Genomic DNA, 26,715 nt, shown 5'->3' with positions numbered 1-26,715 from the left:
TTCATTTATGCTTTGTCTCGCCAATACAAAGAGAAAGTGAAGATTGAATGGCGTTCAAAAGGGTGTGCAGGAAGAGAGCAACTTGGTTATACATGCATATAAACCTTTGAAAGTTAATTGTCAGGGCCGCACTTAATAACAAATATGGGATTCTATGCCTCAAATACAAACACCAAGTACAATGTAGGAGGTTATGCAGAAGGTTCATAAAATACCACACAACTAACAACTATGTACAATTATGTACAATTCTAGTCAACAGAACGCTGTAGGGTTCAAGAGAGGGCGGAGAAAACATTTATTAGACTGGTTCGATAGATGAGGTACTTGAACTATGAGATTAAAATGGAGAGGTTTGTGTTGGTCTTCGTGGAGTACAGGAGGTTGGAAAGACATTTGACAGTGTATACAAAATAATGATTTGCTTAGATAGACCAAGTGAGGAGAACCTGTTCCTATTATTTCAAGGGCATGGGACACTGGTTTAAAGTGTCAGGCAAAAGATCATAGGGATGAGAGGATTTGTTTCTTATGCAGGAAGTGGTGACAACTTGGTGTTCACTACATGCAAGGGTGGGAAGCATCAGAGTTACATAGAAACATAGAAAATAGGTGAAGGAGTAGGCCATTCAATATGATCATAGCTGATCATCCAAAATCAGTACCCCGTTCCTGATTTCTCCCCATATCCCTTGATTCCGCTAGCCCTAAGAACTAAATCTAACTCTCTCTTGAAAACATCCAGTGAATTGGCCTCCACTGCCTTCTGTGGCAAAGAATTCCACAGATTCACAACTCTCTGGGTGAAAAAGTTTTTCCTCATCTCAGTCCTAAATGGCCTACCCCTTATTCTTAAACTGTGACCTCTGGTTCTGGACTCCCCCAACATCGGGAACATTTTTTCCTGCATCTAGCCTGTCCAATCCCTTAAGAATTTTATATGTTTCTAGAAGATCCCCTCTCATCCCTCTAAATTCCAGTGAATAAGCCCAGTCGATCCATTCTTTCATCATATGTCAGTCCTGCCATCCCGGGGATTAACTGGATGAACGTACACTGCACTCCCTCAATAGCAAGAATTTTTAAATAGAACTGGTAGGCATGAAAGAAAATAATTGCCATCTTCTGTCAAAGACAGAGAGAAATCAGACGGAGTAGTTTACTCTGGAAGAAGGTGGCATAGAATTGATGGCTGAATTGCTTCCTCTAATTTGCAAATTTTCTATGACTCTCTGGCACAACAAAAGATAAAATCACACTTTCTATTTCCGATATGAACTACATATCCATTAATTTTCTCCTCCAAACCATGGATCACCTTTGAATCCTCAAATGAACTTCCATCTCAAGCCCTTGTCGGCTGTGTACAGCAAAATTCCAACAGGAATGGAGTGAGAACTAAAAATAGGAAAAGAAAACCAGGCAATCCCAAACAACAAAGTAGTGCCGCAATTAAAACAATTGAAATTATCTCATACATGTCGTGGAGGAATCAGGACAAGTGTACCCTAATATTCCAAAGCCAGCTTCACAAATATTCTTCACTAGCTCAGAATAGCTTGTTTTAACTATGAATCAAGATAGAGAGTATATTTTATATTCAATTAATAGAGAAAATTTTGACTGGATACTTTGATTATGTAGTAAATATTTTTCAAAAACACATTTGCTTCTCAAAACCTCATTGTGGGTATAGTGTAAGTCAGCCGTTACATTGTCGAGCAAGTTAAACATAGTTCTAATGTATGGAGGAAGAATGCATGGGATATTTATATTTAATATTTAAGAGAAACGAAACTATAATTAACAGAATAGGACTTGTAAAGGAAATATATGTGATGAAAACATTAAAGCTGGAGGCTAAAGTTGACATTGGGAACATACAACATAGAAGCACAGAAATTTATAGCACAAAATGAGACAATCCATCATGCTTGTGCTGATACCAAAAATTCAAGCTCTGCCTGATCACATTCCCGCACATTTTACAGCTAGAGATCACATTATATGGAACAAACCCATCAGCCAACCACATGCGCAGAGTCCAACAATGGCCACCATCTACACCATACCTACGTTACCTCTTACATCCTCATCAACTCCTCCCTAAAACAATCCTCTCACCACCCATCTTACACGAGGGGCACTTTCTGCAGCACCCAATTAACCTCATTGCATGTGGGAGGTATCCAGAGCTCCTGGAAAAAACCCAGTCACAGGTAGAATATGCAAACTCTACATTTCAATCAGAACTGAACCCATTTGTTTTTTTAGCTATAGCCGACAGTACTATCTGTAGTGTCACCATGATGCTTCCACCCGTTACAACATGTGGAAACAAATTTTATTTCAATTCATGGAAAGGTATACAACTTTTGAGATTTGTAAAGATTAAAGAGATATGAAGATGAACATAAAAAAAGTATACATATTTGGCATGAGAATTCATCTTGATTGAAAAGAATACAAAAGCAGACTTCCAAATTGCCACCAGGCATAAAACTAACTTTGCAAATAGCCAACTCTGCTTGATTTTAATTTGTAAATCAATGAACGGAATGAAAATGTATCTGTATTTCTGATGTGCAAGAATTTTAAAAAATGTAACAGCGTACTGTTTTGAGACTTTGAAAGCCAACAGATGAAAATAATCAAAAATAATGAACGAGGAATCATTGGAAATTACCTCAAGCTCATTTCCCCAACAGCATTTGTGAGCCAGGCTTTTACATTTCTCAGCCAGTTTACAGAAATCAGACAAAAACAGGGCGTGGATTATCCATTCAAACAAATTGGCATGATTCCAAACCCGACAAGTATTTTTAAGCCTCATCCAACTGGTCTATAAACAATAAAATTGTGTCTCAGTTGATACGACTTTGCTGTGTGGTTTCTCTTGGTCAGATGTTTGCATCAAGATGCAATTCTCTGGCAGATTGATATCATCTCATTTAATCTGGTTTCTTTCCTACCTGGCTCTTTGTAACAAAAATGTTAGACTGACCTCATAAAGTACTGCAAGTAAAACTATGCATGAATTGTGTTCAAGGTACTGCTTACTTTGAAGAATGGGTGCTGGCAACAGCAACTGAATTGTGTTGTGTTGGTTTTGCTTCATGAATCTAACTAGAAAGTATTACATTAAACTGCTGCATTAAACTGACCAAAAAGTTATTGTTGATTCTTCGCAAAAAGTACTGGGGCATTATCATTAACAAAATGTATTCATTTTTTAAATGTATTTATCTTTCATGATCTGAGCCTCACCAGATGGTCTAGCTTTGATTGACTATTCCTGATAGCGACAGAAATGGCGAAGGTGATTTTCTTAAACCACTGCAGTCCTTCTGAAGTCACTCCTTTTGTAGAAGGAGTTAAAGTATTGTACCATTGTAGAGGGAGTTCAAGTATTCGGACTCAATGATATTTCAGTCATGAATGTACTTTCCCACGTCAGTCTGGTAATATGAAGGCGAGGTGTTCATATGTGCCTACTAACCTTGTTATGCTAAGTCATATAAGTTGTGGCCATGGAAGGAGCTGTCAGAGTATTAACATGGAGATACACAAAACCGCAGATGCATCAACCTTGAACAAAAAACTGCTGTGAGAACTCAGCAGGTCAGACAGATTTTCTGTTGCAATTAAATATAAACCTGGGAATCACTCACCTCATAAAATAATCTGCAGCTGGCCATAAACCAGGAAATAGTTTACCAGTAAATATGCAAATCAGATTACTACCAAAATATGCTCAGTCCCTATCTTTGGAACATGTTGTCAGAAAGTCTTCCAAAAGCAAAAATAGAACTGAAATAAAAACAGGAAATGCCAGAAATACTCTGCAAGTGGAACAGTATTTGTGCCGGAGAAAGAGAGTCAATGTTTCAGATCAATGACCCTTCATGACTCTAATGCTAAACTATGAATAGAAATAAGAAGAGGGAAGATGCAGTTTCTTAAGGCGGCTGAAGAGATGACTTCAGTTTTGCCATGACTGAGTAAGTGCACATTACAGCATACATCCAGCATGAAGACCCAGAACCTCTGAATGGATAATGACAATCAGGAAATTTCAGTAGCTTTAAGGCCGAGTTATCAAGAATGAATGAATAAGTTTATTGGCCAAGTATTCACATACAAGAAATTTGCCTTGGTGCTCCGCCCGCAAGTGACAACATGATAAACAGTGACGGTTAAGAATGATACATAAAACATTAAACATTAATAATAAAACATTATTGATTAAACATGTGAATTAAATAAAATACCAGAGCAAAAGGAGGCTACAGATTTTTGGTTATTGAGTAGAGCTACTACTCGTGTATAGATTGGTTATTGCATGTGAACCAATCATAGTGGAATAGCATCACTAAACCCACCTTACTGTATGATTCATACTAACACACACTTCCTACACTGGTCAGTCTTGGAAGCAGTAACGATGAACTAACAACTAACAACCTGCTGTATCGCTACATATGAGTACCGATTAAAGATGATCTTGAACCCCAGATTGTAGTTTGCTTATGTACATGGTGTCAGAAGTGGGGACCAGGATAAACACGACATCCAGAAACGATCACATGACAAGTCCAGCAAACCACTTAAACCACTGCTACCGGGCCAAGTCGTCTGTTTGCAAACTACTGTGGGACATTCCCTCCTACTTAACCTGGCAGGACCCGAAGCCATGATGAGAGCTCGGACCTTTGAATATGCACCAACCGTCCATGACGGACACAGAGCAGCGCTACGCACAGATCGAGAAAGAGCTGCTGGCCGTGGTCTTCGCATGTTCTAAATTCAAGGACTTTATCTTTGGGAAGGTTTTCACGGTCGAAACAGACCACCAACCTCTTGTGACCATCCTCAATAAACCTATACCCGCAGCACCTGCACGTCTGCAGCGTATGATGATGCAGCTCCAGCGATTCGACTTCAAAATTGTTTACAAGAAGGGTAAAGACATGCTCGTTGCTGACACCCGCTCTCATGCACCACAAGCATCCAGCGAACGACACCCCTATGAACGGGACGAGTTTACGGTTCTCGGCATTGACTTCGTTCCCACGGAACGATTGCGCCATCTAGCCGAACTCACAGCTGCCGACGGCACTCTCCAGCTACTCTCATCCATAATCAAGAGAGGCTGGCCAGACAGGCAATCCAGCACACCACTGGAGGAGCAGCCGTTCATCTTAGTCCGCGATGAACTGGTATTACAGGACGGTGTCATAGATAAGGGCCACAAAGTCGTGATCCCTTCATCATTACGTGACGAATACTACAAAGAGGCACACAGCGGACACCCAGTCACCGATGCCACGTTGGCCCACGCACAGAATATGTTTTACTGGCCTGGCATGGCCAAGTACATACGGGACAGGACAGCCTCCTGCCCCATCTGCAACAGCCTGGCGCCGCACCAACAGAGACAGCCCCTGCTACAACAACCTCCACCAGCACTGCCCTGGACGTCGCTGGCGGCAGACATTAATGAATGGCATGGTAAACATTATCTAGTCCTGGTCGACTCCTACTCTAACTGGTTCGAACATGACTTACTGCCCTTTATCACATCAGAAATGGTAATTCAAAAGCTACAGAGACACTTCTCCACATTTGGCGCACCTGTCCACTTGCAAACCGACAACGGAAGACAATTTACCAGCCACGCCTTCAAACACTTTGCCAACCGATGGAATTTTCACCATGTCACGAGCAGCCCCGAATACCCACAAAGTAACGGGCTCGCTGATGGGCCATCAGAAGCGTGAAACAGCTAATGGAACGTGCCCACCTAGCCAAGTCGGATGTGTACCCCGACCTTTTAAACCTCAGAAACATCCCTAGAGATGGGGTCCTGGGCTCACCAGCCCAATGCCTGATGTCCAGAACAACGTGACCTCCGATACCAATTGCCCAGCAGAAGCTGGTGCCACAGGTGCTGAAGCCAAACACGATCCAGAAGCGCATCCAGGAGAAACACAACACCCAGAAACGATCATATGACAAGTCCAGCAAACCACTTAAACCACTACTGCCGGGCCAATTCGTCTATTTGCAAACTACTGTGGGACATTCCCGTCTAGGTTGCGTTGTTCGCCTGTCCAAAGAACCCTGATCCTACCTTGTTGACATCGATGGCGCCTTGTACCGACGCAGCCGCCAACACTTGCTGTCTGTGAAGGAACCACGTCCCCCATCAGCCGATCCTTTCGCTCCACCTCTACTGTTCCAGCCATCTGCTGCCGTGGCCACCACTAGTCCCAGCATGTCCCTTACTCCACCACGACCGGCGGATATGACTAACAACAACACTGCCTCACCCGCCTGCTCCCCCTTTAGGTCACCACGAGTGTCCCCTGCTGCTTTCTCACTTCCGGGTTCACTGCCTCCCTCTAACTTTTCTGGCAAAGAGGGAGAGGGGTTAGTCCGTACGCGTTTGTGCCGTATTAGTAGGCCGCCTGACCGATATGGCGAGTATGTTTGAATTCTAAGTTGCATGTGTGTTTAACTATATTCACTCTTTACGGGGAAGGATGTAGATTGGTTATTGCATGTGAACCAATCATAGTAGAATAGCATCACTAACCCCACCTTACTGTATGATTCATACTAACACCCACTTCCTACACTAGTCAGACTTGGAAGCGGTAACGATGAACTAACAACTAACAACCTGCTGTACCGCTATATATGAGTACCGATTAAAGATGATCTTGAACCCCACATTGTACAGTTTGCTTATTTACATCGTGGAAAAAAAGCTGTTTTTATGTCTGGCTATGGCAGCTTTGACAGTCCGCAGTCGCCTTCCAGAAGGAAGTCATTGAGTTTGGGCCAGGGTGAGAGGGGTCAGAGATGATCTTACCCGCTCGCTTCCTGGCCCTTGCAGTGTACAGTTCGTCAATGGAGGGAAGGTTGCTGCAAATAACCTTCTCAGCTGATCGGACGATTCGCTGCAGCCTCCGATGTCATGCTGGAGAAGGTGAGGACACACTCTAAGATGGCCGTATAGAATTGGACCATCATTGCCTGTGGCAGATTGTGCTTCCTCAGCTGCCACAGGAAGTACATCCTCTGTTGTGTCTTTTTGACGGTGGAGTCGATGGTAGCCCCCCACTTAAGGTCCTTGGAGATGATGGTTCCCAGGAACTTAAAAGACTCCACATATGTGACTGTGGTGTTGTTGATGGTGAGTGGGGTGAGGGGAGGGGGAGCTCTCCTAAAGTCTACAATCAATTCCACTGTCTTAAGAGCATTGAGCTCCAGGTTGTTGCAATGGCACCAGGACGCCAGCTGTGATACTTCCTGTCTGTAGGCAGATTCCTCCCCATCCTGGATCAGTCCAATCAGGGTTGTGTCGTCCGCAAACTTGAGAAGCTTGACAGAGGAGTCAGTGAAGGTGCAGTCATTGGTGTAGAGAGAGTAGAGGAGAGGGGAGAGTAAGCAGCCTTGCGGTGCTCCTATGCTGAGGGTTTGCGGGTCCGAGATGTGCTTTCCAAGCCTCACATGCTGCTTCTTATCTGTCAGGAAGCTGGTGATCCACCAACAAAGGGGTTCAGGCACAGTCAACTCGGAAAGTTTGGAGTGTAGTAGCTCTTGCACAATGGTGTTGAATGCAGAGCTTAAATCAACGAACAAAATCCTAGCATAGGTCCCCTGGTCTAGGTGCTGGAGAATGAAGCGCAGGCATAGGTTGACTGCTTCATCCACTGATTTATTGGCCCGATATGCAAACTGCAGGGGGTCCATGATATTTTTCAGCTTGGCCAGCACAAGCCTTTCAAGGGTCTTCATGAGGTCAGTGCGACAGGCCTGTGGTCATTAAGACCAGTAATCCTTACCTTTTGGGGTACAGGGACAATAATGGAGACTTTGAAGCAGGCAGGGACAGTACAGGTTTGCAGGGACTGGTTAAAAATGTCTGTGAAGAGCTGTGAAGGCACAGAGCTTGGGAAACATTGTCAGGTCCTGGAGATTTCTGGCTTTTCTGTCTTCTGAACAACCTCTCCAATTCCTCTATTTTTACTGGTGATGATGGAGGTGATGTTGTGCAGCACAGATGGTGCAGACGGTGTGAAGTGGTGATTGGAGAGGGGTGGGTGGGAAAGGGTACAGTCTTTTCAGACTGGAGTCTTGCTCTAAGTGGTGAATGGGGAGGAGTGGGTGCAGAAGGGTCCATTCTTTGCAGACTGGGGTCTGGCTGTGTTTGTTGGGGAGGGGGTACCAGGGTTACGTTTCTGCTTGTCAAACCTGCAGTAGAACTCATTCAGGTCGTTGGTCAGCTGATGATTGCCCAAAGAGCGGAGAGGGCAGCCATAGAAGTCAGCTAGCTAATAGCTTTCAAGTAACTATGTAAAGTCCACTGCATTTCGTTGTCTCTGTACTGTACACTGACAATGACAATTAAAGTTGAATCTGAATCTGAATTATATTGCCAGTTGGAAAGATGATGAATCAGTTGAAATCCGCACCTCCCTCTATTGCATATGTTGCATTAGTGATTGACTGTACTTCAATCCATCGTGGACGAAATGACGTTATATGTCCTTAGTGACCTGTTTACTAAGTCTTGATAAAATTAAATGGATCGAATTTCCTCATAATGATAGGTCTGTAGGCTCTTAAATTCAACAAAGCTGGCACTAAGTAGATGAGGTATTTGTCAAATCATCAACAATACAACAATTTCAAAGAGTATTTGTTTTATTATCACCAGCATCCTTTCAGATTGGACATTGGGATTTTCATCAGCACCATTCTAAATAAATTATTTTTTATTTCCCCTTTGTTAACATCATATATTAGACCAGTTAATACCAAGCTAAATAAATTCATGCATCAAAATAACATATTACCCAAAATATTTATTACAGAGGTTAACAATTTGTTTTGTGGCGCACAGTTGTAGGATACAATAAAATGTCAGCTAAAACGAAGCTAATTACTGTCCACCACTGGCGGCACAGTGGCGCAGCAGCAGAGTTGCTGCCTTACACCGCCAGATTCCTGGGTTCGATCCTGACTACGGGTGCTGTCTGTACGGAGTTTGTACGTTCTTCTTGTGACCAAGTGGGTTTTCTCGGGGTGCCCTGTTTTCTTCCCACACTCCAAAGACGTACAGGTTTGTAGGCTAATTGGTTTTGTTAAAATTGTGAATTATCCCTAGTATATAGGACAGTGCTTGTGTACAAGTAGATCGCTTGTTGGCGCAGACTCGGTGGGCTGAATGGCCTGTTTCTGCACTGTTTCTGTCAAGTCTAACAGCAAATATTCCAAATACCAAGACTGATGATTGCTCCAATTATAAATGCATGATAGGAAGGGCAAAAGCATAGGTATTTCTTGCAAACAAGTTTCTTTCACTCTTCATGCGATTATATTGTCTACAAACTCCGTGTGTCCTGAGCAATCTCTGTGTTTTGCCTTTGGTTGCAGTCTGTTTTGTAACTAACTCAGAAGATTGGATATATTTCCCTTCATCAACTTCAGTAAAAACATACATTATAAAGTGGCAAAATATTAGGAGAGATACTAAAGGACCCTTCTCATCAGTGTCTGAATTTGTGTGATTTTTTTTAATGCAAAATAGTTGCAGAAAACAGGAAAGGAAAAGGCAAATTGTTATGATTTTCAGGTGAAACAATGATAAAAGTGTGTGATAGTTCCAAATTTAAAAGCAAGTATTTTATGGAGTTGAAGTTTTAACCAGTAGGAAAGTAGCAAACCATCATTGCTAGAGTGTAGAATGGATATAATAACTATTGGTTAGAACTTTGCAGCTTACTATCAAAAGAGGGCAGAGAGGACAAAGAGTTTGTGCTAAGATACCCAACAGAATCACTGCAACTCTCTCCAGATCCAATCCCAGAATGGTAGTGTATTGTAGTAATGACACTTGAGCATGCCAGTGCATGTGAACGGAGGTGACTCAGGCAAGTCAGAATCAAAGACTGATGCCAAGATACAAATTCCCAGTTGGCAGCATGTAACACAATACACTGGAGTACCAACGCAACGAAGTAAAATGAATACATTTCAGAGGCAGAATACAATGCATAAATGCTACATTGTAGCATATTTAGTAAGACTAACCGAGGACGAATTATGAGGCATACATCTTTGATATCATGTACTTAAAAGGCAAACGTGGGATGTTAAGAACCATACCCACAAGAGAGGCACAAAGCATGCCAAATTTATTATCTCTTCCCTCTCAGTTATTTTTCTTGTTGAAATGCAGCACTTCTTTTAAAACAAATTTTGAACTGGGAGTGGAGACTGGTTTGGGAGCATGGCGGAGAGGCCACAGGCTTATTTTGCTCAAAACAGTTGTTGATTAATACAAAACCTATTGTGAGCTCAAAATACTGGCAAGGCTGAAAACATAGAGGCCGTAATGTGAACAGTGAACAGTATGTCTTATTTGCTTAAGAAATTTATAAAGAAAGAATGGCCATTAACTTAAATAGCTGAGAATAAAACTGACTACAGCACATCATCTGCATCATCAAATGTCCATTAAGCACCTACTTCATTTTGATTTCCATAAATTCAAAGGAACATCCAGTGAGATGTACAACAGGCTACATACAGCATTAGCGTTCGATCTCTCAGAGAAGGTTAATACCCACCGCATGCGCAACCTTTGACAAAAAACTGTATTATCTGATTACTTTACATTAAACCACATGTGGAAACTTGCATTATATAACTATTTGTTCAAAGTTTGGAGTTATTGGTTCATTCGAAATAAATAAACATTAAGTCAACTACATTCCAAAATCTAAGGGTAGTATAACAATCATATTTTAAATGTATCCAGTCTACTTTTCCACAAGGTTTATCCTCCAACAGGTTAATATAGATGTACTCTGACAGAAACTCAGATAGATATACAATCCGAGTAAATATCCATAACAGACGGAAGTTTGATACATCAGACCCAGAATTTGTAGAATATCACAAAGCAAAGCCCCACTTAAAGCACATTCTAATGCATCAGTAATACCATGGCTTCTCTCTATATTTTTATGGAGATATTAATGACTACTACTTAATCTATTTCCCCAGGTTATAAATCTCCCAGAGGAGGGACAACTTCCTCTTGCAGAATATATATGTTAGATTTGTGATATAGGCATTAACAACCAGCAAACTGAATCATGCGCCAGAGTAAAACAACAAAAGTACATATAGAAGCACACACAAGATTGATAGAATGTATACCAGCTGGGTATGAGCATAAATAACACAATTAGATGATAGATAAAAAACAGTAACACAGTTTCTTTCATGCCTTCCATGGGCCCGAGATCATCCTCAAATGCTTGATAGCATTTTGTAGTGAATTCGTTTTTTGATGAGGAAGCATATTAAGATTAGATTAGATAGAATTTATTACCACACAACCAGGGTCGGTGGAATTTGGGTTGTCAGCAGCGATACAATAATAAAGAACACACAACCACAATAAAAATGTAACACAAACATCCACCACAGCATTCATCACTGTGGTGGAAGGCACAAAATTTGGCCAGTCCTCCTCCAATTCCCCCCCGTGGACAGGACCAGAGTCCAGAGTCAGTCCAGGATTGGCTCTTCCTCACCGGAGACCGCGGCTTTAAGTTGTTGTAGGCCTCGGCCGGCGGTCGAGATTTAAAGTCTTCGCCGCAGCCAGAAGCACCGTAGACTGCAGGGCCGGTGGTCGAAGCTCCCCTCCAGGGGTGATGGTAAGTCCATGCCGGCCCCGCGGTAGAAGTTGGCCGCGGGCCGGCAGTGATGGCTTCTTCTTCCCCCGGGTCCCCCACGAGGGATCCCGGGCTGTAGACGCCGCGCCAGCTGGAGCTCTGCAGACCGCGGCTTCAGGCTGCGACTTCAGGCTGCCGGCTGCCCCGGGCCAGCGAAACGGAGCGCTCCCCTCCAGTGAGCCCCAGCGAGGGTTCACCCGCTCCACATCGAGAGTCCACGCTGCGCCCGCCGCTGAAGTCCCGGGCGCGTCTCCGGGAAAGGCCGCGCCGATCCTTGTTGTTAGACCACGGGGGAGGCGACCTGGAAAAAGTCGCCTCTCCATGGAGGAGGCGACCGAAGCGGTTTCCCCCTTGCCCCCCCACACCACCCCCCACACAAAACACACAAAGGAACATTAAGCACATACTTTAAAACATACTAAAAAGTTTAAAAAATGTTGAAAAAACTGACGCGCTGCTGACATGGCTGCTGCCAGAGACCCTGATCAAGCAACAAATAATTAAAAATTGATGTGCAAGGTAAGTCACACCATCAAAATAAAGTGTTCTAACAAAAAAAAACGACGTATTATTTTTGAACATACTATAGGCACTGACGGAAGAAATTTGCTGGCTGCCACCCAAAGATAGGACCCATAATTTGTTGATAGGTAGTTGGATTCTAGATTGTGAGTATCTGGAGAATGCTACACACAACGTACATGCTTTGCTCACTGTAAAACACAGAACTACAGATTTAGAATATGAAATATTTTGTTGTTGTTTCATGTATCTTGGTATTTATGGTATGCTGGCATTCATGTAACAAATGCATCTGGTAGGGTTTCACCCCATCACTGTAATTCATCACAGGACAACTTTATTACTGTTAAAACCTACTTTTTAGTCCCGATAATTGGTTTGACTGCACTGAACAGGCAACACTATTAGATATAACTAGTGTTTGATGGAACAATTCTCTTGACTGGCAGAGATTCAAGTAATCACATTCTGAAATTGGAATTTGGTCTCCAATAGCATAATAATTTCCTGGGAATTACCATTCATTTGCATACAGAGGAAATATAAACCCTGATAACTGCTGTGCACTAATGGACTGAAAACTGAGCACTCAATATTTATATTCATGCAATCTGCCATCTCAACAGCTGGAACTTCTGGCAATGGAGTAAGGTTACTGCTTTCTGTCCAGTGGTTGTTGACAGTAACAGAAAATGATGTGTCATCGTTTTGTTCAAAGACTGTGCTATAGGTACTGCATTTAACTATTTTGATCTCCCCATTTGTTTCTGAGTTCCAGGATATTGTGAATGCATTGTTAGTGGGCATTTTTAATTAATTAGGAGATATAAAGACTCACATGATCTTGTCCTGTCCAATCCTACTCATTCATTTTCTTCTCATTTGTTCAACTCTCTGATGTTATAACCAACCAATGTGGAAGGTAATGAGCTAAAGTACAGTAGAGATAGTTTTCCCTGTAACCTCAAAATAAAATAAAATGTTCAGGCATATAAATATAATCTTTTTAGGAGAATTAATATATTTAAATTCAGTGCTCATAATTTCCTTCCATGTTTTGAACAGCACTATTTTTGGATAAATGGGACTGGAAAAATGGATAGAGCTTATCAACAACCAGATGAAACATGCTCAGCAAACAATACATGTATCCATCAATCATATATATAAATATTGTCAGTTGCAGGCACAAAGCATGCTCTGAGCTATAAGCTACGAGACCACTGTGCCTATTCAGGTTGGAATTACGAGTTTCTGAATCTCAATTAATAACAGAATTTCAGGCTTCCAAGACAGGCTCGGGGCCCCATTAGAAATGCTACAGACATTCCAAACACAGAATTCTACTGATAATCTACTCACAACTTCACTCATTCATTATTTCAACATTATATCATTGGCTTGATAGAAAAACAAACTTTGAAGTCAAAAGGTATTCTATAAAATATTGTGAAAGTCAACGGTGTGCCAGCTTTATTGCATGTTGCTTTTGAAACTAAATTGGCTGTATTCATAAATTATTAGTATATGTTTGTTAAAACACCTATATGCTCATTTAAATTACGGTTGATAAATGCATTCATTAATCGTGAATTAATTTCTGAACATGAATGCTAAGCCAACAGAGTGCACAAATTAAGAAAATAACCATATAAAACACGAGATGCTAAAATACAATGAACATAGATCAAAGCCATATTTCAATCGATAGATGCTCATTTTTGCAAGAATAAAGCAAAAATGTTCCATTTCTGCTTGCATCTTCACTACGGTCATTTTTATCTGACAATTAAAATCATAATCATACCTTTTGGTCAGTACTTGGAACCTGAGGAATGTTTAGATATTAATTACAAATCACAATGCCAGATCCATGCAGCATGGAAATAGGCCCTTCAGCCCAACTTCCACATGCCAACCAAGATGTCCTAGATACACTATTTGCACCTGCCCGCATTTGGTCCATATCCCTGTAGACTTTTCCTACCTATGTACCTATCCAAATATCTTTTAGATGTTGTTATAGTAGATGAGCATTTTTTTGTCATTGTTGTTTTTTTTATTGTTTTAAAAAACAACTCAACATGATGCCGAGCTTAAGTAATTTCATTATTCATCAATTCTGTCTTGAAGGTACAGAACTGTTTTTTCACAAGGAAGTTATCGACCTCTACTCTATAAGGTAATAAGTACATTTCTCAGAAACTTGAAAAACACTGATGAGTTTGTATGATGTTACAAACTAAAATTTGAGCAAAGTTAAGTATTTCTGACTATAATAAATTGTAAACATTCATGTTGTGAATGATCTGGTGCAGTTTTACTGAGACATGAAGTTATGAGCAGCTACTGAAGGGAGATGATGCCATCAATGGGGTAATACTAAGTCTGATTGTGACGAATAAAACTGATTGTACTGCCACTCATTTGAATTTAATTGTAATATCCTTAGTGAAATTGCAACATGATTCCCATCTGAATCATTGGAGAATTTACTCAGACCACTGGGAGAAATTTAGATGCATGGGCAGGTGAATCATTGTATTCCAAGCTAAATGAAACTGATCAATGAATTTGATAAAGCAATATTCTCTGTACCAAAAACTTAGTAAATATCAAACAAAAACCTATGTGGTATTGCAGGCAATGTTATTATTTGAACATAACCATATCACCTGACAGGAACTTCTTGGTTGACCAGCTTGATTTACTCCAATTGGGATAACAAAAAGATGTTTTTTACAAAATGCAAAATATGACTTTCTGGTAACAATTAAAATTAACGAAGAAATGAACGTATTCTCAAGGTCCTTCACAGCCAATTAAATAATTATAATATATATGAATAAAAACACAACCAAATTGAACAGCATTTCACATACAGATAGAAGAGGCATTATGGTCAGATATTCTGCTTTATCGTGTACGAGAGATACGTCTCATGAAAACTCCCTAGCTTTACCCCATTTTTAAAAATGGTCATAATGCATATCACTGACTAGGTGCAAGTCATTATTACTTCTGCATCCTCCAAATTTAATCTTGTATGGTAATTTAGTTGTCCAAAATTACCAATTTACTGTTGTCACTGTTTTCATGTATACTACTGTATACTTTTGTTTTAGGTAGGTAGTTATAATGATTTCAACAATTACTTGAATTGATCAATGACCACTCATTTTCTTGTTGGTTATTTCTTAAAAATTAAATTAAAGTGATACAAGTCACAATGGTCCAAGAGCATATGATGTCAACTTTGACATTAAATTTGGTAGTCATCTGACGCTAGCTTGTGGGTTGTCAAGGAGATGTGGTCAACCTGTTGAGTGAGATAAACTGCTAATTGGCACCACTGGAGGAATCAACTACATGAAGTATATATACTTTTTGGTTTAAGGTGATGTACCTGCCAAATGAATGTTGCAGTTGAATGGTTAATCATGTTTTTTGGGAAATTAAAATATCCAAATAAAATCAGATATTTAAATGTGCTTGCTTCCTTATTACAAGGTACAATTGTTTTACTCTATTTTCTGGCACAACAAAGAGTTTCAATTTCTAAATTATATTTAACAAGATCCACATTATTTCATAGCCACTGGCTACAAGTTTCATCATTTCTGTTATATTTCACTCCGCACAAGCAAGGTTTCAATGCAAGGTAGCAATAGCAGAACTTTGTGCAAGTGAGCTGAATTTATTGTCAACATTATTTATTGTATAACCTTTTAGTTAGCAAAGTTTGAAAGGATAAATTTGAACGAAGGCCAAACTATTAGCTGCCTTTATTAAATGTCACCAAGGCATGGATCCAAGACAGCCCAAGTTTTGAAAATTATTTTCTGATACAATTTTATTTACTGTTCCAAACAATTCTATTTACTTTGTCAGCACCGTGAATACATCACATCAATAAAACTTTATTCCTTCTGGGAATGAACCAACATTCAGCTGCTCAGATTTACACAACCTGAAGTATCAAACTAACACGCAACACCAACAACTTTTTCTAAAGATCCTTGTTCACAAATTGAACCAAAAGTACTATATTCAGAACACCAAACGTATGCAAAATCTGTGAAGATCTCTTTGATTTTACACCCACCTCTTTACCAGTATGAATTCAAATGAATTTTCTAATGCAAAGTAACTCCAAATAAGCATGGAATATGCATGACTTTAATGAAACCCCCATGTTATTAACAACAAAGTGAATGGCTATTAATCATATGCAAGTCAATTCAACCACCTTTAATGTAAACATGTACAGGTAAAAATACTGGACTATGTCAGCAAAAATTCAAATACTAATAACTAGCAAAAATTATTCAGATTCCACAAAATTCCAAATGCGGTAACTATTTCATGATGCAGTGATTTTTCAGTGCAATTTCAATTATCTTTAAAATGACCATGAATTTAACAGAAAAGTTTAAAAGAATTTCAAATGATATCCAATCTCTTTGTTTTATTGTGGTAGAGCACTATAAGGAATGACATGTCAATGCCATGATCATCTGCCTTTGTATCACAAAGGCTGCATCTGTGTTGAATAACTTGCATGTTAAATTATTTCCCAGAAGGGTTGATTCACTGAAGGTGGCACAGAATAAAACAGCTTATTTTGACAGTTATCAGTCATTTCTAACATACTTGAAAAAAAGAGTAATATTTTAATTCTATGTAATATGGGACTGTGATAAAGATGGGAACAGCAACAGCTGTGATTGTAATGTCACAATAGCAGCAGCAATTGAGCTAATGCACATGCATTTGTGTTGATAAGCATTGTGTGTAAGATAGATGATTTCTTTATGGTAAGCAGAATGACAACAACGAAGGGGCATGATTGAAGGCATATATTTACAAAAAGAATTCTAGTCCTACAAAATGCAAACAGAGCGAGTTCAAAGATTCAGAGAGAGGGAAAGAGAAAGAGAAAACAAGGATAACCTGTCAAGGAGTCAGAAGGAGAAACATCGATGAACAGACAAACCAGGGTCAGTCAGTGAGGTGCAAGAAGCAAAGAAATTGAGACAACTAGGCAGAGAATAGAGATAGCTTGTTAATAAAGCTCATGGAGCAACACCTCACTATGGATGGCGATTCTGTCTTTATATTTGGTTTTTGAATTCAGATTAATGCAAACTCTACAGAGGTTATAAAAATAATCAATTTGAACAGTATTTTAGGAGATTGTACTCTTTTTCCTGCAGCACGTCAAACAACTAAACTTAAACATTTTGTCTTATTATCAAATAATGCTCTGTAGATTTTCGATAAATTGAATCATGGCAAAGAATCTCAGATTCTAGTTATCTCATTTTTTCAGTTATAACTTGATAATAATTTCCACTTGCAGTTTGACTAAAGGGTCAATTAAGTTAAAAGCAGATATACCAGCAACTTCAAAAGGTATCCATTTCTATCATCTCTTTTTCCTGGCTTTCGATAATTTAGAACAATCAAAAGGGGAGCATATGATTGAAATTATATATTTAATTGTTTTTTTTTAATATACATACCATTAAAACTTGCCCAGAAACATGCAGTTTATGGCCATGATTGTGTGACATGGAAAGAAAACTTATTCTACCATTTATCAATACTCACTGTGAGCTTCCAATTAAGTGAAGGATAACTAGATATAGAGCTGAAACACAACACATCTCTGAACAAGGAAGGGAAAAATCAGACCGTCTGATGACCAACGTCAATTTTACTTACCGTCGAATGGCAGGACTTGCAGCATCACCACCCAGAGTCATTATTTATGGTGCACGGACATTTAAGAGAGAAGGGAAGTGACTGAAAATTGCATTTTTTTTCAGTATTGCTTAAAAATGATTCTTGTTTGAAAGTGGTTCAAGGTCCACAAGAATTCACTCATAATAAAGGTCTAGGACTATCAGTTATTCAAACTACTGTCAGGAGTTATTTATTGTATTCCATCCTTATTTGTGCCACACCAACTGAAAGTGAAACTCATTTTAAGAGGATTGAAATGCTTTGAAACTCACTTACAGGAGCCAACTTTTTGTTGATGGTGGTGGTGGGGAGGGGGGGGGGGGTATTAAAGACCATTCTCAATCGACAATCATTTTCCTACGGTTTAAATCTGGAAAAAATATAGTGTTTTAATTTCTTGTATTAAGCTTACCTATTAACTTGAGGAACCAGATTTCTGTAATAACAACTGAATTTTATAGCCCTTATTCCTTACATTTTAATCTCAAGATTGTATGCCGTTCCCAAGCCCACAAAGTTACCCTTCAGTTTAATATCTTCAAAGCAAGATTTTTTGATAGAGAGCTTTTTTAAAAACCTACATTCTAAAGGTCAACCAGTCAGTCGTCCGATATGATGGAAAGAAAGTTGGCATGGTTTTTAGTTTGATTTGCAGTCCCAGAGCAAAGCGGACAGTTGACAAGATGCTGTGGTCGGTGCTCATCAACCGAGGGGCCAAGTGACTTTCCCATCAATAGGAGGAGGTGCAAGGTCCGTGAACTCGATGCACTTGGCCCTTGTGTCCCTTTGATCTGGTGCAACTTGACCTTGGTGCCAACTCAAAGCAGTGCGCGGATGTGCAAGAGGCAGCCAGCCCCCGTGGCTCGCGGGGACCCGCGCGTACCGGGTGGGAGGCGAGGCGAGGGCGGGAGGGAGATGCTCCCGGGCGGCCCTGGGGACAGGAGAGGACAGGAGGCGGCAGAGCCCCTCCACGCCCCCCTCCCCATGAGTGCAAAGAGTTCAGAGTTGGTGCTGACTTTTTTATTACCGCCTGCGCTATGCGACAATCCCAGAATGCAACGCCTGATAGGTCGGCACAACCACTACCCACCCCCACCAACCCCCCAAAATATATAAAGCCAAGGTGCAAACAGCAAGATCCCAGTCCCAAAGCAGAGCAAGAATTCAGTTGGAGAGTCAGAAAGGAAAGGAAACGAGCGGATGTCGCCCGAACATGGCCGAGAGTTGGCGAAGATCGGTCCCGGTCCTGCCGACCTGCACCAACCCTGTTATCATGGGAACAACAAAGAAAGTGCAAAGTGCTCAAATCGTAAAGAATCATTTCTTACCATCTGCGTCTCAACTCCTTCATCCGGGGCAGGGTTTGTGTTGGTATTGGACGGCATCATGGGATCAGATTTAATAGATTGCTAGATTTTATGTATAATAAAGCGGAGAAGTGCCTTCTGTCTTTCAGCTTTCCCTTGTCTGAAAAAAAAAAATCAAAACAGAAAGGAAACAAATGATGATTTTGAAACAATAAAAGCAAGACTCGATTTCTTAGTGTCTTCAATTATATTAGCAGTTCGGGGCTCTTGCCACCTTAGCGAAAATGATAGCCGTTCCAGGCAGTGGCGTTCAGTTAGGAGCTGGACAGTTGTTGCCAACCATGTTTTCTATTAAGCATCGGACCGATCGTCACTAAACGTCAGGTCGTAACAGTTGGACAACTGGCCGGACATTATTGTCGTATATGCCTCCCTTGGAAAAATAAAGTCCGTAACAGATCATTATCACGTTGAACGAGTTTCTCCCCCTTCCTCTCTTTCTCTCTCTGTTATAACATGGCGGTTTTGACATGGTGCCAAAATACGCATTTTGTTGCCTTACTCGCTTTGGCCAGAGGATAGAGGGACCCTTTTCAGATTGGAAAGCATCTCTTCTTTTCATTTTATTAGCAGCGTTTCATTCTCACGTTCCGCTTGGTCAGCGTTTTCCATTTTTCCCTCATCTTTGTCAAGCCTGCCAGCAACACTTCAAATTCGCCCAGGTTCCCTTCTTTCTACACCTCACTGGCAAGAATCTCCCGTCCAATATATATCCATATCCATATATGTCCATATATATCGCTCGATCGGTAACTAGTCTTCAAATATGTGGGAACAATTGAATGATACAAAGTCGAATGATACTCCCTGATCTCCTTGAAATATGCAGTGTTCATATCGTATTGTGTGTTACGTATTACATTACTGGATTAAGTGTTTTCCAAAATGATTCGGCTTTTTGTGTTGATCCGTGCGATTCAAAAGAACAGCCAGAATGATACCGGCCACAGCTGTGGTTGGCATGTCTAAAGTAAAATAATTTGACTGAAATTGAAATAGAAACCATCGTATGTTAACGGGCAAATAAATAACGCCCCCCCCCCCCCCCAGTAATGCAGAGAACAAAAATAAGAATACAAGCTGTTTCCTCGAAACACTGAGTTGTGATCTGATTGATAATTAGAGCTCTAGTTTGTGTTTTGACTCACAAACGGTGACCTCAGCTGGTCCGACTGTACTAGAACTGATCACTGTGTATCAGTGTTACAATAATAGAAACGATGGAGGATGAGGGGAAAAATAACGCCCCGTCAAAATAATGGACTGAGCACCTGTTGCTATGGAAAATCCTACATGCATTTGCCATGTGTGATGTTGTACTTGGCAGTGAGAAAGCTTTTCTGGAGCCTTCCATTGCTCCCCCCCCCCCCCCCCGTCCTTCATCTACAATCATTGGGAATAGCTCGCTAACATGGCGTCTGCTGACTTTAAACTTCAGGTTAACCTTCATAGGCCGATTCAATGCAAATAACGACATAAGGGTTCATTTACATCATGACATTCCCAAAATTATTCAGATGACCCTTTTTTACTGGTCAATTGCAGTTTACTGCATCAAACAGATCGATCTTAGTGTTAACAGAACTAACTATATTTTGTACAATTGCAAGAAATTGATTCACTAAAATAGAATAACTTTAAAAGTAAATACAAGGAAAAACCTCAGAATCCTGACGCCCATGAAAATGGGTTGCACCGAAGACATTGGGGATCGATTATGTAATATAGGTAGCAACTGCTGCACTTTGTTGCAGATTAAAGTGACATTATGGAATCAAAAAATAAAACACGCACCGACATGTTTAGCAGGGACAGATGTTTATATCTGAATATGTGTATAAGCGCACTCTATATCTATTTTTCTTCAACAACCATTATCCCCCCCCCCCCCCCCCCCCCCCAACACCAGACACACACAGCACCACCACCCAGGTTTGCGTGCAGGTGGGGCAAGGTACGTCCATCGTGACCACTCGCGCTACAATAATCCTCGGAGATCATTATTATTGCTCAGAAACAAAACACAAATCTCCAAATGGGCTGCTCTGCTGGAGAATCTGATGCCATTTTGGTCAGCCGGCGCTGTTAGAAAGCGAGCAGTAGACGTGCCAGAGACCGAGCATAGAAGTGGAGTTTGGAAGACAGCCAAGCTTCAGATGATAAACCGGCTTTAGCTGCAGTGAATACTAACACGTACCAAGGCTTAGCTACATTTTTGTTCGATGCAAGTCTAAAAAAAAATTCACACACACGGACTCGACTAAATGCATTGAAGGAATCTTTTAGGTGTCGGACACTTCCATCGTTTAATCGGAGAACGAAGTCCCTCCCGATACAAACCTCCCAAGTTCACGGTGAAAGTGAACAATCGTTAAAATATACAGGAGGACACATCTGCAGAGAGCTCTGATGAAACCTCTACACCCGCCCCAACCCCCGTTAAAATGAAAAACATCACCATCTTTTACTGCTCCTACGTTTGCAATCGCCTTCGAAAAGTTGAAGATCGAAAAATATATTGATTAGCTGATGAGTTTAATAGTGATCGGAGTGTAAATTACCCGTTGCCAATCCAGGCCTGGACCTTTTCCTCGGCTGCTTCTTCCAGCGTCCTCCCCAGCCGGCGCGGCCTCCTTGAGGTCCCCTACACTTACTGCAGAGTCCTACCGGGTAGAGACGGCTTCCGCGCAGTCCTAAAGCCCGACCTACTTAGCGCTCGCTGCACTCTCACTCTCTCATCCCTTGACCTCGACATCAGTACACAAATACCTCAGCCTTGGCAATGCACCTCCTAAAACGACTAGAAATTAATTGACTAATATCTGTCCGGTGTACCCCATATTATTTTAATTAATGGTATCTTCTAATTATTCCGCCTAAACTTGTTTGATCATACCCAGGCACCAATTAAAACTTTAACATTTCTAATTTCCATCATGTGTCTATGGACACAGTAAGTTGAAGTCAGTAACTTATTATTTTTAAACGTGCTGTTAATCCTCTGTATTACAGATCCGTGAAGGTCACGAAACTAGAGGCACACAAAAGAAGTACAGAACAAAACACAAAGTGCTGGAGGAACTCGGCGGGCCAGGCAACATCTGTGGAGGGAATGGACAGATGTTGTTTCGGATCGGGACCCTTAGGAGACATTGGAGCAGATTTAGGCCATTCAGCCCATCGAGTCCAATCTGCCATTCAATCATGGCTGCTCTACTCTTCCCTCTAAACGCCACCCTCGTGAATTACCATACTTAAAAATCAATGCTATACGTTGAATCGTGAGCCATTCCACTTGGTATATGCATTCGTAAGTTCTAGGAGCAGAATTAGGCCATTCAGCCCATTCAATCGACTTTCCTTCTCAACCCCATGCTCCTGCCTTCTCCCCATAACCCCTGACACCCGTACATTCAAACTATAATATTAAATATTGTTTTCAAACATATAGTTAAATATCTTAACCATAGAATGGAGATTAGTTACATTATCTATTTTAGCATTTAACAGTAATTTCGTAGTATTTATTGGTCTTTGTATTGACTGATATGTTGCAGACCAACAGTCTCCGTTTGGATAATAACTACTGTATTTCGCATTTCAGATGTTATCTGCTCTGCTCATCACAATCACATTTGGGCTGTTATATGTGTTGGCAGAAAACGTCCCCCCCCCCCCCCCCCCCCCCCCCCCACACATCTCAATAAATGCAATAACTGGAGTGTCCGTTCTTATGTTTCGAAAAACGATATAAGAAAGAAGAATGTGGTTGAGAGATGATGGAAACAGCCCCCTCCGCCCACCGAGTCCACGGTCACCAGTTCACACTAGTTCTACGTTAACCCACTTTCGTATCCATTCCCAACACACCCGGGAAAATTTACAGATGCCAATTTTAACCCACAAACCCGCAGGTCTCTGGGATGTGGGAGGAAACCGGAGTACCCAGAGTAAACCCACGTGGTCACAGAGAGAACGTGGAAACTCCACACAGACGGCACCCGAGGTCAGGATCGAACTGGGGTCTCTGGCGCTGCGAGACAGCAGCTCCACCAACTTCACCAGTTTGCTTTCCGATACCTGCAAAAGAAAATATGGAAATCCTGGCTCCAGTTTCCCTAAGACATGCAATTTGTTTTGAGACCAGTCTAAAAGGGAATCAGCCAGGCTAGGCAAGTTGGCGTGTTTCTGTACACACAGCTCCACGACTCAGTGACGAACTAGCGTTGAATGCTCATCCTAAAACCAAAGATTGTTGTTCCATATTTTACCCGCTGGTCTTATTTATGGGTAAAATCTTTGACCATGACGAGGCTCCCTCTCCTTTTATTAGGAAAGTACTTACAACTTATCAAACATTAACACTTGGCGACTGTGCTTTTTATTTTGGATACATACCAAAAGGGTATGAGTTTCAGTTATTGCAACATTAAAGTGCATACTTTATTCATATAGAGACATTATTCAAATTGTAGTATCAAATAAAACCAGCGTCATTAGAATGCACAACAACTCTCCCTTCGTTGGCTATATTTATTAATTGTGGGCTGGTTCTTCAAATAGCTTTTATTTAGTAGAACGAGATGTTCTGTAATTCTATCTGTAGAAACTTTATGGAAATCGGATAAAAATAATGTTCACTCCACAAATGCATGTTCAATAAATAGCTAGGCTCACACCCGTTATATGTATCTTCGTAGGCCCATCACACCGCAGTGCTTCAATTTTATAATCTGACTCAAAACTATTAAAGATATTTGATATTATATACCACATCTTTGACATGAACAGCTAAAGCTGTGTACATTCCCTTCAAAGGGCATGAGAAAAATAATCCAAGAGTTTGTTTTTCATCTGTGGAGTTTAATGGAGTTTTTGAGATGGTAACAATGACTGTGTACGTATATTTAGAACTACAGTAAACTATGGCAAAACGTCAACGTACAGAACGGTCCCAAAACATGCATGCGCAGGTAGTTAAAGATAGTGGTTCATATACGATGACCTTGCTTATTTACCCTTGATTCCTGAGATGTCATTTTAAAAGTTGTGAGAAAATTCCTGCTCTAACATGCCTGGATCAGTAACGGACATGTACATAAAACATGCGTATTTAACCTTTGAGTTATTTGATATTCAACACAATGGCCGAATCACAATTAATCACATTTAGAACTACCTGTTTATTTGAAAATGTATATTCCATAGTTTTTTTACACTTCGGACTGGTTTCAAAAAGTTGCTCAAATCGGTGCTGCGCATTGCAGATGTTCTGGAGCGGTGCTTATTTTGGGAACTGCAGGTCTGTGATTTGTCAATTTTCATCTCGATTTTGTCGGCAATTTGCTATCAAGTGCATGAACATAGATTAGAGTGTGATTCATCTTAAATAGCCTGCAAAAAAAGCAGACATTATCACCTCAAGGTGCATTCCATAACTTTAATTGCGGTACTTATGGAAGTTAGGGGGCGCTGAAGTACATTAGGTGGTCGCCATATACATGTAGGTCAATCCCCAGAGGGCACCCTGAAACCCTCTCTGATATGAAGAAGAATATGAAACTAATGGTCAAACCGTGGCTCTCTTTCAAAGGTCATAACTTGGAAACAACTTCTGCAAGATATTATTTACATTAATTTATTTAATTAATGTAAATTGTAATTCGTTTATCTTTTTTTTGCAAATATAAGCAAGGAAATATCGCTTAATTTCCTTTCGAGATTCTAGACTGAACATTGGCACCATCTATACCTTGTTTTTAGTGCCATGCGGTCGGACAATGGGTGAATTCTCTTCTGCTTATTTGATCACTGCCACGTTAAAGGGCCATCTTCGTTAAGGCATAAAACTCAACTGCACATGTCGCAATCTTTGATCTGCATGTAAGCACTCTCTAAACATTTGGTCGGATAAACATTTGGTCACGGCGATAACTTTGGAAATGGACAAATGTCGAACAACTCCTATTGCATCACTGGCACACCTTCGAAACCCTAACGTGGAACTTCTAACACCTTTTTTGTTACACACTTAAATTAACTGCATGTAGCGCATGGAATCGCAGAACAAAAAAACTGAAATGCAGCCTGAACTGACCGGCGATCTTGGACTAGTTCACCCTTCACCACCGTCCCACTCATTCTCCACCATCCCCCATAAAGGCCAAGGTCAGGTGCTGCAAACGGACTGGTGTTGCGTAAAGCGCAACGTTAAGTTTCTGAACAACGGCCCGTATCAAGATTAACTGAAAAATATGCTCTTAAAATGAAGACTGACGTGTTAACTTTAGATAATTGCTTCGCAAACGCGATGTCATACTTTCTGCTCTTTCTGCGGTTGAGAAAAACATATTTATGTGGGCTGCATTGTTATTATTTAACAACACGTTTATTGAAACGATATGTCTAAAAATGCAAGGTTCCACCTATTACATCAGTATTTTTAAAACTGCGCCGTGCATTTTCTCCTTTAAGTAGAAAACCAACTGAGCCCAGTTAAGAGAGATATATATATATAATGCCGCAGTAAATGAGAACGCTTGGGAGGCTGATCTGACGTTTGGGTTTTTGTTTCTGAAACTGACGGGAGACGTCACCACCCCTGAGGCCAAGCCCCACTTTCATCCATGACCCAGTCCGTATCTGACTCGCCGAAACACATTCGCAAAGACGTTTTATTCCCCCCTCCCTCCCACCCCCTGCAGATTCAAGTATTTCTATATAATCTGGGCCTGGGGAATAGGAAGATTAGTGACATTCCAAACACCCCTGAAATAACCAGGCATTTCTCCATCCCCACTCCCCCAGACCTGGATTTTTTAAAAGCATGTCTTATTCTCGATGGAGAATGCAGATCGCCCACCCCCCCCCCCCCTCCAAACCCTCTTCCCAATTAAAAATGTGGCCTAATTCAATTAGTATCATCCCGGGGAGATGGCGTTACCATCCCCCCTTTTTTCCCCCTGCCGTCTGCTCTCTGCCCCGCTCTTTCATTTATTGTTGCATATCTCCGAACCTGCTCTTGCCTGATTTGCAAAGCTGGGTCACATTGTAGAAAATGGCGTTGTGGAAAATCCCCAGCTTTGTCGATTACCTTCAGCTCCAGCCTTTGGTGTTCAGGTTTCGCCGCACGACCGGGCTGAGCAAAAACCCCTCCGTGAATTCATTGCAAAATTATTAGAAACACCAATGGATGGGGGAAATGGAGTCTTTTAAATAAACGCACGGTGAAATTTCAATGCTAGATCTAACCGAATCAGACAAAGCCAGAGACCTTACACCCTGATGTGCTTCATGGTGATCTTCGTGTACAACGTTAG

At 41.0% G+C, this 26,715-nt stretch overlaps 1 protein-coding gene across 14 annotated transcripts in view; it reads right to left on the bottom strand.

The window, feature by feature from the left end:
- The window catches only part of dnmt3a (DNA methyltransferase 3 alpha), a 420,321-nt gene extending 393,814 nt beyond the window's left edge, over positions 1-26,507 (bottom strand). For 13 of the 14 annotated variants that reach the window (XM_033021451.1, XM_033021454.1, XM_033021455.1 and 10 more), the window contains exons 1-2: positions 21,958-22,083; positions 19,358-19,496 (exon numbers count right to left, since the gene is read on the bottom strand). In XM_033021451.1, the coding sequence (XP_032877342.1) occupies positions 19,358-19,417 (60 nt within the window). In that variant the 5' untranslated portion in view covers positions 19,418-19,496; positions 21,958-22,083. Of the gene's footprint in view, positions 1-19,357; positions 19,497-21,957; positions 22,084-26,489 lie in introns of those variants that run through there. The other variant, XM_033021452.1, reaches the window with a different exon arrangement.
- Positions 26,508-26,715: the final 208 nt, after the last annotated feature.

Source organism: Amblyraja radiata, chromosome 5 (genome assembly GCF_010909765.2).
Source record: "Amblyraja radiata isolate CabotCenter1 chromosome 5, sAmbRad1.1.pri, whole genome shotgun sequence".
Classification (NCBI taxonomy): Eukaryota; Metazoa; Chordata; class Chondrichthyes; order Rajiformes; family Rajidae; genus Amblyraja; species Amblyraja radiata.
Note: the sequence above shows the minus strand (reverse complement) of the source record. Positions and strands in the feature narration are given on the sequence as shown.